This window comes from Cololabis saira, chromosome 2 (genome assembly GCF_033807715.1).
Source record: "Cololabis saira isolate AMF1-May2022 chromosome 2, fColSai1.1, whole genome shotgun sequence".
Classification (NCBI taxonomy): Eukaryota; Metazoa; Chordata; class Actinopteri; order Beloniformes; family Belonidae; genus Cololabis; species Cololabis saira.
Window position 1 is genome coordinate 53,188,302 of NC_084588.1, and position 14,221 is coordinate 53,202,522.

The following is a 14,221-nucleotide window of genomic DNA, read 5'->3' on the forward strand; positions in this document are numbered from 1 at the left end:
GGGAACTATTTGCTGAGGCATGATTTGAAAATTAAATCTCAAACGTATTTTTTCCTTTTAATTTGAATTAAGTACAAAAATGAGCAGTCTTGAAAAAGAAAATTAAAATCTAAATCAGATTATATAATATTAATGTGATTTTTGACTCAAATAATGCAGCCACATTCTTAAAATGAAAAAGCATTTCCGCAAATACATTTTAATTTGAATATAGGCCCTCATATGCTTCCATATGGAAGGAGGAAATTTGATTTTAAACATCCGTTTGCACGAACTGCTTTAAAACAAATGTGTATTTCAGTATGTGGTGTAAAATTATGGAACTCCTTAACAACTGATTTAAAGGATTGTAAAAATATTCACCAGTTCAAGAAATTGTATAAAGACAACACAATCAGACAATATGAATTTAACGGGTAAAATATATTTTGTTGTTTTTGTTTTTATATTGTTGGTGAGTTAGTGTGTATGTTTTCTTATTATATAAGTAGTGATTGTTGAAAGGACGGACAGACCATCTTCATATGAATTGTTTTATTATTTTTTTGAGAAAGGGGCTTGTAATATAAGGCTTTCTTCTTCTTGCCCCTTTTCCATCATGGAATGGAACATGTATGTGAACTATTTCCATGATACGGAATAAATAAAAAATGAAATGAAATGAAATATAAACGCAGCAAGAGCTGAACATTTGCTTTTCAAGTACTTCAAAGTTAAATATTTAATAGAAGCACTTCGCGGATGAACCAAAGATCCTCTATACAGATATTATTGAACGTCTCTGGATGAACCTGCAGGTGGCAGCAGAGTCCCGTCTCTACCGCTGTTTGAGCAGCGAAGAAGAAGAAGCTTTGACCGGAAACAGCTGGTGACGTCGCTGTTGTTGTTGCAGCCTTTTGGTTTCTTTTATTATTATCATTATTATTATTGTTAATTTCTCCACTGCCAGGTTTTCATCCTGCATGAAGAAGCAGGTGTGTTAATGTGTATTTGGGACCTGCAACAGCGAAGGTAAATATCTTTTGTAGTTATTAAAAGACTGTTATAAGGAAACTGTTAGCTGTTAATCATCACTGCTGATATTTATTAATATATTGTTACATTTAAGTCTTCAGCAGTGTAATGTTGAAGATATAACCGCTGTCATGCTCTTTCTGCACCAAAAACACAAGGTTAATTCCCTCTCTGTGGTTGTTAGTAGTGAGCATAATAATAATAATAATAATAATACATCTTTATTTTTAAAAAGGGACAGTGTACATTGATCAACGTTTCCTTGCAGAAAGTAAATGTACCAGAGTTAGCCCAAAGGCTCATTTTCATCGGCAGTCCCTTCGCCAGATGTTAATAGACTTTTTTGAAAAATAAAATAAAAAATAGAATAGAATAGAATAGAAGACTTTATTTATCTCACAGAGGAGAAATTCAGTCGTGCAGCAGCTAGGGTTGCCACCTTTCAGAAATAGAAATAAGGGACGCCCTGATTTCAGCAGCACAGGAGCCAAAAAAAAAAAAGCCCCAAAACTTCGAAACTGAATAAAAATGTGTTTATTTTATATGAAAAACAAAATGCTTTGATTTAAAGTTTAAATTGCTTTAATAACATTGAACTTTCATGACTGTACAGACAGACAACCATACTAGCAACAGAAATAGCCTCCTATGCTACGTATGTAACATCAGCCCACATGTAGAATATACTGTATCTTACAGGTGAAGAATATGGTGTAAAAGTTAATTTATTTCAATAATTCAACTAGAATATGATGTAAAAGTTAATTTATTTCAATAATTCAACTAGAATATGGTGTAAAAGTTAATTTATTTCAATAATTCAACTAGAATATGGTGTAAAAGTTAATTTATTTCAATAATTCAACTAGAATATGGTGTAAAAATGAATTTATTTCAATAATTCAACTAGAATATGGTGTAAAAATGAATTTATTTCAATAATTCAACTAGAATATGGTGTAAAAGTTAATTTATTTCAATAATTCAACTAGAATATGGTGTAAAAGTTAACTTATTTCAATAATTCAACTAGAATATGGTTACAAGTTAATTTATTTCAATAATTCAACTAGAATATGGTGTAAAAGTTAATTTATTTCAATAATTCAACTAGAATATGGTGTAAAAGTTAATTTATTTCAATAATTCAACTAGAATATGGTGTAAAAGTTAATGAAAATACGGGACAAATCGCGTCCCGTATTAGTTCAATACGGGACGCAACATTTTTTTCTCAAATAAAGGACAATTCCGTATTTTACGGGACGGGTGGCAACCCTAGCAGCAGCCAAAACACACACACGCTTTATACAAAACATTTAAAATAGAAATAACCAATAAATAGTTAAATAATAAAAAGAGCAATATAAAAAGTAGAAAAAGACTATGCACAAGAGAGAAAAAAAATAGTAAACACCAAAAAAAAAAAAAAGGATAATATTTACAAAAAAATTACAAATATTTTCAAAAATACTTGAGGTATTTGAGGTATTTACTGGTTATTGCACTTATAAAGAGACAATGCACAATAGACATAAACAAAAATACAGCATGCATGACATATCAAGACAGATACAGTGCAAGAATAGAATAAAACAAATGAATAAAAGTACAGTACAATCATCTTAAATAGCTTGTATTAAAGAGAGCCACTAGCACTACTACTAGTACTACTACTAGTGGTAGTGCTAGTAGTACGGTAGTACTACTAGGGCTGGGCGATACGGACCAAAAGTCATATCTCCATATTTTCTAGCTGAATGTTGATACTCGATATATATCGATATTTTTTCTGTGCCATAATTGGGGTTTCCCCCAAAGCATTATAGCATAGCATCTCTGTTAGCATCTCTGTTAGCATCTCTGTTAGCTTCATTTTTTTCTGAGGCAAACCCTTAAAAAAACAGTCAGTTTTAATACAAACCTCGTGCAAATGTCACACAGGTTCCTTTATTAACAGAGGTCTGCACAATATCAACATGTATAAAACAAATGAAATAAAAATAAACTGCCTGCATATATAGAATAAAAATGCTTCTTGAATAAAATAAAACAAATAACCCTTTCCTGCATAACAATTAAATTAAAATACACTGTGCAATTAATACAATGTAGACAGTAACAGGCAGACTTTTCCACTGAGGTTGACAGTTGTGCAAATAATAAAACATTTGTGCAAATCTCAAATAAAACATTCAAGTCAATTTGTCACAAAATAAGCTATATCAAAATCATTTAAAAAAAAAAAAATAAATAAAATAAAAAATCGATATAAACGATATTGTCTCGTACCATATCGCGTTTGAAAATATATCGATATATATTAAAATCTCGATATATCGTCCACCCCTAAGTCCTACTACTAGTAGTACTACTACTACTAGTAGTACTACTACTACTAGTAGTACTACTAGTAGTAGTACTACTACTACTACTAGTAGTAGTACTACTACTACTAGTAGTAGTAGTACTACTACTAGTAGTAGTACTAGTAGTAGAAAACACTTTAAAACACTTTAAATTACCTTGTGTTGAATTGTGCTGTACAAATAAACTTGCCTTGCCTTTTAGCATCCCTCCATCAGATGCTTCTCTGATTTAAATGTTTACCACTGAATAATGATCAGAAATTAGAGCTTTTTAATTTTAGATTGTGGACTACCAGGGGTCAGTCATGCTTCTGGTCATGTTTTGCCTCTCAGGAGACGGTGATGCCGTAGAGGAACCGAGCCTTGCCGACCCCCTTCCCCTCCAGGAGGAGAGGTCTCTTCAGAAATGGCAACTGAACTTCATGACACTATATTTATGGCCAAGCAGGAGCGCCACAAAAACCTGTTTCTGAACTACAAAAACCTGAATATTTTCCCGGTGGAGCTGCTGAAAGATGAAGGACTGCAGTTCTTAGAGAGACTGTACATGAAGAGAAACTCCCTCACGTCACTGGTATCTATGCAGGTTTTTTTGTGACTGAATGTAACATGACTAGAGCCGGGTATCGATTCACATTTCAAAAATCAATTCGTTTCACGATTATATTCGATTCAATTTTCAATTCGGGTAAGGAAATTTCAGAGACAGTATTTTACTTGAATATGGGAGAGATTTGTAGAAACTAACTCTAACTTGGTACTTTATCAAAAATATGAATCTTTTCATTAGCGATTGAGGCCAAAGAAGTTAGTAGTGATTAGGGATGGGCGGTATGGACTAAAACATTTATCCCGATAATTTCTGGCATTTATCCCGATAACGATAAAAAAAATACCAATACAAAAAGTGTCATCAACGGGAATCTTTCTTTGTTTGTTTCTTTGTTTCTTTGTTTCTTTCTTTCTTTCTTTCTTTCTTTCTTTCTTTCTTTCTTTCTTTCTTTCTTTCTTTCTTTCTTTCTTTCTTTCTTTCTTTCTTTCAGGCTCATTTCTTTCTTTCTTTCTCTCTTTCTTTCTTTTTTTCTTTCTTTCTTACTTTCTTTCTTTCTTTCTTTCAGGCTCATTTCTTTCTTTCTTTCTTTCTTTCTTTCTTTCTTTCTTTCTTTCTTTTTTTCAGGCTCATTTCCTTCCTTCCTTCCTTCCTTCCTTCCTTCCTTCCTTCCTTCCTTCCTTCCTTCCTTCCTTCCTTCCTTCCATAAATCAGTTTTACACAAAAACATCATCAACAGGAATTTATCATTTTTACTGTGAGATACAAATTCTTACCGTGGGGAATTTTTTTGACGGTTTATCGTGAACGGTAAAATATCGCCCATTCCTAGTAGTGATGTGCGTATCAATACTGAAATATCGATACTTCCGATACCATATCTGTACGCTCTAAAATCAATTCTCAAACTAAAATATCGATATTTTTGATACTTCAGTCATTTGTGGTAATGTATATCATTAACAGGAATACAGAGGAAAGTAACTAAACTATTCATGTTCTGTCTAAATGACACGCTGCTGGTAGGAACTAAGTTTTATAATTTTCATTTTTATAGTATATCTTATTTTTGTTTATTATTCCCTTATTTATTTTAATGGTTTTATTATTTTACTAAGAATCTTTTTTTAGTGATGGAAACACCTTTTTCAAACAATAGAAAAAGAGTCGACCAGGTGCTCGTTTACGACGGAGTATAAGGGCCAAACTAAGACAAAAAAAATAATTGGAAATTACGAGAATAAAGTCATAATTTTATGAGAATAAAGTCGCAATATTATGCGATTTATCCTGTAAACATGACTCTATTCCTTCTGTATTTACTACTGTCATTTACTACTACTACTGTCATTTAGCAGACGCTTTTATCCAAAGCGACTTACATCTGAGAAAACAACACAAGCACAAAATCACATTAGGACTTACACATATTTACTGTGAAATTACCAGTTATGTCTGTTTGCTCTTTCTTTACCAGCCTGACAATCTTGCGCAGAAGCTCCCGAACCTCATCGAACTGTAAGTATTTTTATTGGCTGATCAAGACTCCTGATAGATGACAGTTTGGACAATTTGAATAATTACTTTTTATTTTACGTTTAAGGTACTTGCACTCAAACAACATAGTCCTTATACCAGAAGGTAAGTTGGGTTTTTTTGTATTATAAGTTGTGATTAATTTTGATCTGCCGGGATATAAACGAGGATGTCTGATTTTTAATTTCCAGCGATTGGGAACCTGGCCAGACTGCAGTCGTTGGACCTGAGCAATAATGCCCTGCAGCTCCTCTGTCCCGAGATCGGCAGACTGAGGTCCCTACGGCACCTGAGACTGTCCAACAACCAGCTTAAATACCTTCCTCCAGGTAAAATAAGGCAGCTAACAGAGTCTTTTGTCACTCCAATTACAAGCACTCAAGTATAAGTAAATATGCAGTTAAAATGATAGATTCTTCAATTGCATAAAAACCAGAAATGAAAAAAAAAAACTTTTTAACATTCAAAGTCAGTGCTTTTGGTGCATACTTGTTTTGCCAAAATAAAACAATATTACTTAACTTAATTTTTTATTTTTTTTATTCTTTATTTCATTCAAAAATAAAACAATTCAATACAAACACAAATGTTCTTAAATCGTGAATGAAAAGGGAGCAGAAAGAAGAAGAATCTTATCTGATCTGCCCCTTTTTCCAAGAAATAACTTCACAAATAACATAAATTTAAAAAAGAAAAAACAAAAACAAAAAAACAACTAAGTGAATAAAAAACTAAAATAAAATAAAATTACCGCCGTCTATGGGTATGTCAATCAAACTTAACTAACATCCCTTAATGGCATGAAGACAGATTTCACTTTTTATATAGTATATAGTAAGAACTTTGTTTTGCCAGCAGAGGGCGACAGAGATCCTCAACTAAAGTGGAGGGCAGGTTGTTCTGGGATATACTTTATAGCAATATACACACAAAACTGTAATCATTGCATTAACATTACACCATATAATTTAAAAACAGTCTGACACGTCATTAATTAAATATTCGTTGTGTCCATATTAAATGTCATTGACCCCTGAATGTCTCTTGCTTTGTTTTATTTTTTCTTTAGTTCTCGATGTGTCAAAGGTGTTTGATTTACACACAGTTTCCTCTGGACTGACTTGTTTTTGTCCCTCAAGTCAAAGTGCCTTTATTAATAATAATAATAATAATAAAAATAATAATACATTTTATTTGTAGAGCACTTTTCATGATCTCAAAGTGCTAACATAAACAAGGGAAAAAAATCAAGACACATAAAAGACCAGAAGTAAAAATGCATACAAATAATAAAAACATCTAAAAAAGACCAGGGAAAGCCTTCCTGAACAGGAAAGTTTTCAGTTTTTTATTGTCTTTACATTGTTTAAAAAAAAGAACTCAATACAACAAAATTTAAACTATGCTGCGACCACATCCATACACTCCCATCCCACCGATAAATACTTATAACAGTAGAAACAAACAATATAAAAAAACAACAACATAGTGAGACATTCAATAAAAATACAAACTGAATAAAAACATAATATTCCCCGGGAGATAAATTGCTGCCTCTCTTTTGCATCACTGACACCTGCAGAAATTGGAGATCTCCAGGATTTGGAAACGCTGGACGTGGCGATGAACCAGCTGATATCTTTACCAGAACAACTGCACCGCTGCGCCGCCCTGCAGAACCTGACGGTGGACCACAACCTGCTGAGCCATGTGCCCCGCCAGCTCTGCTGGCTGCACCGGCTCAACCAGCTCTCCATGGCTGCAAACCGACTCACCGTCCTGCCACTCGGTCAGTCTGCTCGCTATCTTACGTAGGATTGTGGGTTTGGATAATAATCAATCAATCAATAACTTTATTTGTCCCCAATGGGGCAATTAACCTTGCAGCAATATGTAGACATATACACATAGTAAAAAAAGGACAACGACTTTAAATCTAAAAATCTAAAAATCCAAGCGCCACAACAGCCTTTTCCTCATGGAATTGAGAAGGAGATGCAGAAGGTACAAAAGAATGTTTATATCTTTTTTTGAGAAGTGGAAGTCTGAGCAATGTACCCGATGGAAGAAACTGAAATTCTTGGTGTAGAGGACGGAACAGTCTGATAGGATAGTTTTTATCTTTCCTATACAGCTGTTTGTTCTCCAGGTCCTGTAGAGTCACCTGAGCAGAGGCAGTTATTTTGCTACAGACATTAACCACCTTGGTAAGAACAGTTTAGTGAGGAAAACCAACAAATGAAAGAAAAAGTTAAAACAGACTCAATGAAAGAGCGATAAAACATGGACTTCAAGGATGAATCAACATGAAATTTGGACAGTTTTCTAAGACAGTACAGACGCTGCTGACTTTTCTTGTAAATTAAGTTGGTGTTACTCGCAAATGTCAGCTTATTGTCTATTATAGTTCCCAGATATTTATAGGACTCATGTCCGTTAATCACTGTCCTATACGGAGGGGGCTGAGAACGTCTAAAATCAATACACATGTCCTTTGTCTTTGATACATTAAGAGATAAAAAAGATAAAGTTTGATCCAGATATCCTGTTTTGGCACCATTTAATAAAGTTGATTATCTGTGTGTGTTACAGACCTGGGCCGATCGCGGGAGCTGCAGTTTGTGTTTGTGGACAACAACGTGGACCTAAAAGGCCTCCCCTCCTACTTGTATAACAAGGTCATCGGCTGCAGCGGGTAAAAGCATGAATGATTATGAGCGTGTGTTATAACAGGAGAACTAATTACTATAACATGTCTATTCTTAAGAAAACTCACGTTACTAAGAACTGATGGCTTCTTATTTGCAAAAATGTCCTGTTAAGGTCAAAATTATTAGCTTCCTTTAAGAAAAATTACTGCAACAGATCTTTTTTCCTCCAATTTGACTCATTGTAATTTGCAGGCAGACAGCAGTTCTAGACACAGTGACACACTTGAAAACGGCACTAGAGCCTTATGCCTTCAGATGAGCATCCATACTATAACTTTGTTTTTTTGTCCTCTTCACTTTTCATATTTTTAATATGACTCTTGGAAGCATGATTCTTTTGTTCTGCCTGGCCTGGTAACATCACCCCCTACCCAGAATTTAAAAGCAGTCTCTCTCAATCAGGTGTAAACGTCCTACGTGTAAACGTCGGTATAATTGCGTGTGGCTGCCTAGGTGTCATTTAAAATTAAAAATAATTTTCAGGTAAATAATTTTCAATACTTTGTACTTGAAGAAATACTTGAATATTTGTTTTACATTTAAAAATGAACCACCCAGGAGTCCTAAAACGGAGGAACGTAATATGATCAGTATTTTAAGGGAAATGTTCAGTAGATCCCTGCAGGCTGCTAATCTGGTCTTTAACAATAATGATGGACTTGTTGTCACTTTATTTGGGGACAATGTCTTCGCCAAGAAGAGAGGCAACAACTTCTTGTTCATTTACCAGTTTCCCCCCCACGTCTGTTCGGGGTAACGGAGCAAACGTTGCACTCTCAGAGCCCGGGTTAATTTGTTTCCTGGCACACATCACATGTAAGATAAATGCAGCTTGGGTGTTTGTGTGGGTGCACAGGTGTGGAATATCATCTCACGTCCTGGCGGGAGACGTTGGAGAAGCGCTGGGTGAGGTTTTGAGCGACACCCTGGTCGGGCTGCCGGCAGAAGTGAAGCTGATCGGCTCAAAGACGGATAACGTGGCTCCGCTGGAGGAGCTGGCGATGAGGACTCTCCACTGCCTCTACCACCACCGGCCAGCGGGTGATGATACACGTACACCTGCCAATAATCCAACCATTGAACATCTGTGAGTGGCTGGCCTCTAAAACGCCTCCCTGTGATACTTTGTTGTCAGACCTGAAGCTGCTGCCGCCCATCAGCCTCCCAAAGAGCCTGCTGGAGCTGCTTCACTTCCCTCTGGGTCACTGTCACCGCTGCAGCCAAGCCATGTTCACCATCATCTACCCCAAGCTGTTCCCCCTCCGGGACACGGCCCTGGCAGGAGTGCACCGCAGGTCAGAACCAACACCCCCCTTTCCTGCTCCTGCTACTCAACTATCATCCTATTACCGTATTGGCCCGAATATAAGACGGTGTTTTTTGCGTTGAAATAAAACTGAAAAAGTGGGGGTCGTCTTACATTCGGGGTCTAGATGTTATACCCATTTACACCGCTGGATGGCGCCAGATATCTTTAAAGTGAATGCTGAACTTAACTCCCCAGGACAAAGCCAACCCTGTCACGAAGAATAAAAATAGCGGTAGCACGAAGAAGAAAAATAAAAAATAGCAGTAAGAAAGAGAAGAGAAGAAAATAAGACAAGAGATAACAGAAAATGGAGAAACGTAGCGACAATCTGGAGAAAAGGGGGTGGAAGATCGGCAGGTTAACCGGCAGCTGAGGAGAAGTTATGAAGATGATGATTTGAATGAGGCAAAATAACAGGCTTTTTCTCTCGAATATATTGTTATAATCATTTGTTTCAGATGTACTGTAATTATTTTCTGTATAAAAATTTAATTTGGTGTTCAAAAAGAGGGGACGTCTTATAATCAGGGCCGTCTTATATTCGGGCCAATACGATATATGTCTCCCGTTAGGTACAAAAATCCAGAAGTTTGCTGATGTTTCGTACCATTTATTTGCTCTTTTAAGACCTCTGAGATTCAGAAATTGAACTCTGACGGGGTTCCTTGTGCAGTTAAATCAGTGGCTCGGAGTAAACTCTCTGCTGTTGAACTCGGATAAAACTGACGTGCTGGTGATCGGCCCTGATGATGTCATTCCAGTTATCAAACAGTTTCTAGGTGATTTCAGTGTCTCCTTTAAGTCAAGCCGAAGAAATTTGGTGTTTGACAAAGAAATGCCATTACGACAAAACGCCAAGCAGCTGACGAGGAACTGTTTTTGCCAGTTAAATATTTCCAAACTAAGAACAACTGTTTCTAGGGCTGGGGATCGATTCAGATGTCAAGATTCGATTCCGATTCTTAATATTCAGAATCGATTATCATGATTCGATATTGATTTGGTTTAGTGTTATTTAAAAGGTTTTTTGAGCTGTTGCCTGGATTATATGACTGTAAAATAACTAGTGAAATAATAATTTCACAATAATTATTGTGAAATAACTAAGAAATAAATAACTCAAACAGGCCTTTCAATATCCATTTAAAGTGCAAAAAAGAAAGAAATTGCAACAGTTCATGCAGTAAACTAATCATTTTAGCTTATCTAATTTATTCTGTCACCACACACACATATTGCCATGAAGCACCAGCATTTTTCAGAAGTGTCATGACAAAGTGTGTGTCCGACTACTGGGATTAAAGTTCACCTGGAGAAAATTATGGAGAAAAAAAAAAATCGATCTTTAGACATAAGAATCGATTTTTAGGAATTAATATGAGAATCGATTTAGAGTTGGAAAATCAATTTTTTCAACACAGGCCTAGTTGTTTCTAAAAAAGATCTTAAGCTAATTATTCCTGCTTTTGTGTCGTCTCGTTTGCACAACTGCAACAGTTTGTTTTCTTGCCTAAAGAAGAAGGAACCGTCTCGTCTTCAGCAAGTCTGTCCTCCCCGTTCCTTTTACCTTTAAAAACTTGGTGCTGACTTTCAGAGCTCTGCCTGGTCAGGTCTCCTCCCACATCCAGGACCTACTACGCCCTACGGTCCCTCTCGGAGGCCGAGGTCATGTGACCAGAGCTTGTTCATGGTCCCTCGTACCTGCTTTAAGACGCGAGGGGATCGCTCCTTCAGGCTCTGGACCGATCTCCTGCCGTCTCTACCATCTCTGGACTCCATCCATGCTTTTAAGAGCAAACTAAAACCCACCTGTTTCTCCAAACTTTGAAACTTTTAAGTAGTGAGACGTAGGGCTGGGGATCGATTCAAATATCAAGAATCGATCCGATTCCGATTCTTAAGATTCAGAATCGATTATCACGCTTTGATTCGATCTGATATTGATTTGGGTTAGTGTTATTAAAACAGTTTTTTGATCTGTTGCATGAATTATATGACTGTAGTTCTGCAACATATTAATACTAGTATTATATTGAGATTAAACAGCAAGTATTGCAGCTAATGATGCTGTAAGGACCAATCAGCTCCCAGAATGCTGATAGAACTGAAACAGAAACATCGAGGGTCAGAATTACCAAACAGATCCAGGAGGAAACAGAGACGATGAAATCGCTTTTATTTTTTCCCCATTTATGAGAATTTGGTTTTTAACATTTATGCAAATGTAACCCCAAGACAGTATATAAAGCAAAGAAATATAGACAATTTATGCGATTATAACTGAAAACTTTAATGTTTTCATACCTTTAAACATATTTAAAGGCAAAAACATGGCACCAGTTATTCTCGTGTCCAACAAAATATTCCTTTTTTGGGCATAAATGAATAAATACCAAAAGTTGTAATGATGAAAAAAAATAATAATAATTTAAATCGATATTTAGTCATATGAATCGATTTTTAGGAATTAATATGAGAATCGATTTAAAATCAGAGAATCGATCTTTTCAACACAGGCCTAGTGAGACGGTTGTTTTATGACCATCATGTTGATTTTATGTACTTTTATTGTAGGAGCTTTTTATTTGTATCTTGTTTTTATTGTATTTTTACTTTTATTGTTTTGTTTTATTCTTTGTGAATCATCGTGTGACTTTCCCCAGTCTATGAAAGGTGCTGTAGAAATAAACCTTACTTACTTACTTACTTCCTATCAGGTTAAATGTGTTTATCTGATGCCTCCTCCTGATGTTTCCCTCTTCCCTCCTCAGGACGACCGTCAGCTTCGTGGCGTACTGCTGCTCCAGTCGCTGCCTCCGAACCTTCGACCTGCAGGGTTGACGTCCCGTCTGCTCGTCCACTCCTGAGTTTGTGCCGTCATCCTTCACCGGGCAGTGAACCGCGGTTCTCGTGTTGGAGCATAAAAGACCTCGCCGATGTGGCTCGTGCACAGATTTGGAGGGTCGGCCGGTCGACGCGCTGCCGCTTAGGAAACATCAGCACTTCAGGGGGGAAACAAAGACTCATAAACGACATTCCTAACTGTGACGGGCTGAGGGTGTGACGCCCCCGAGCGTTTAGGAGTCGTGAGTGGACAGAACCACCGCCGCCTCATCCACTCACACGTTTAGGCCCGGACTAACGAGTGATGCCTCTACTCACCAGTCAGCACTTTTCAGAGCAAACTTTTCTTTGTTTTTGTGTAATTTTCTTCTCTGCAGAAGTTTCTTGCAGCGGCCTTACCCCAGCGATCTGTTTCACAGGTTGCAGAATAATATTTAAAGGCTTATTTGAGCAAATGTGTGTGTATTTGATTGATGTTATTTTCAGCAGTCGGACGCTCGGGTCCCACAGGAAACTACGCCCAGTAAAAACCTGAGATCAGCCTTTGGGGCGACGTAGATGGGACACTTCCATCGCTGCATGAGGCACATTCACGGACACGATTGCACTGTTTCCAAATACAAACATCTCATTCATTAGGTATTAGTGTCAGTAAAAGTGTCTCTGTAACTGTTAAAGAGCAGCCGGAGCCGGTCGGCCCGCTCTGCCAGCGACGTGGTGACGTTCCAGGTTTTATGCTTTCAGAGCAACATTTCATAGCTGACTGTGTTTGAAGACATTAAAACAGCTTTACTCTGTAAAAGTTACCTTAACTCTGAAGCCAAATTGTTGGATTAATGTTCAAAGACTCAGTTTGAAGTTAATTTTGTCTTATTGTCTGAATAATTCGCACTGAGCTTAGGGCTGGGCGATATGGACCAAAAGTTATATCTCGATATTTTTCTAGCTGAATGTTGATACTCGATATATATCCATATTTTTTCTGTGCCATAATTGGGGTTTCCCCCAAAGCATTATAGCATAGCATCTCTGTTAGCATCTCTGTTAGCTTCATTTTTTTCAGTTTTTCAGTTTTAATACAAAGCCTCGTTCCAAATGTCACACAGGTTCCTTTATTAACAGAGGTCTGCACAATATCAAAATGTATAAAACAAATGAAATAAAAATAAACTGCCTGCATATATAGAATAAAAATGCTTCTTGAATAAAAATAAAACAAATATCCCTTTCCTGCATAACAATTAAATTCAAATACACTGTGTAATTAATACAATGTAGACAGTAACAGGCAGACTTTTCCACTGAGGTTGACAGTTGTGCAAATAACAAAACATTTGTGCAAATCTCAAATAAAACATTCAAGTCAATTTGTCACAAAATAAGCTATATCAAAATCATTAAAAAAATGAATAAAAATTTAAATCGATATAAATGATATTGTCTGGTACCATATCGCGTTTGAAAATATATCGATATATATTAAAATCTCGATATATCGCCCAGCCCTAACTGAGCTGATGCTTGTGTGTCGTACCGTTCTTATTCATTGTTCCCACCGCGTTGCATTCGGCAGTAAGTCTTTACTAATGTTCGCCTTTGTGTGAGTTTGTACCGTTTAACTGGAGTTCATAAGAGTAGAAAACCTTTCATATTCAGATTTAGACCGATGCAGCTTTCAGATGTTCAGATGTCTCACAAGCGCCTGCTTTGGCTTTCTCTGTTCTCTGTGACGTTACTGCAGAAAAATGTCTGTTTCCTGTTACAGTAACGGCTGTAGCTTAAATCACATGACCGTTACATCCGGCAGTGACGTCAGCGGCTCAGCCCAGACGAGGCCTGTGGCTTCCCAGAATGGGGAATAAAATTTCAAGAAGCTTCGTTAACAAAC

The 14,221-nt window shown here is 36.6% G+C and overlaps 1 protein-coding gene across 1 annotated transcript; it reads left to right on the forward strand.

The window, feature by feature from the left end:
• Positions 1-861: 861 nt before the first annotated feature.
• lrrc28 (leucine rich repeat containing 28) lies at positions 862-14,221 on the forward strand. The gene is made up of 10 exons (XM_061711616.1): positions 862-1,011; positions 3,717-3,957; positions 5,411-5,451; positions 5,537-5,574; positions 5,661-5,798; positions 7,052-7,258; positions 8,062-8,164; positions 9,037-9,221; positions 9,316-9,475; positions 12,261-14,221. Exons 2-10 carry the CDS (start codon positions 3,790-3,792, stop codon positions 12,328-12,330), a joined length of 1,110 nt encoding a protein of 369 aa, XP_061567600.1. The 5' UTR covers positions 862-1,011; positions 3,717-3,789; the 3' UTR covers positions 12,331-14,221.

Coding starts and splice junctions, on each gene's coding strand:
- lrrc28 (XM_061711616.1), top strand. CDS start 3,790: ATGGCAACTGAACTTCATGACACTATATTTATGGCCAAGCAGGAGCGC. Junction 5,452..5,536: donor CTCCCGAACCTCATCGAACT/GTAAGTATTTTT, acceptor TTTACGTTTAAG/GTACTTGCACTCAAACAACA. Junction 7,259..8,061: donor ACTCACCGTCCTGCCACTCG/GTCAGTCTGCTC, acceptor TGTGTGTTACAG/ACCTGGGCCGATCGCGGGAG.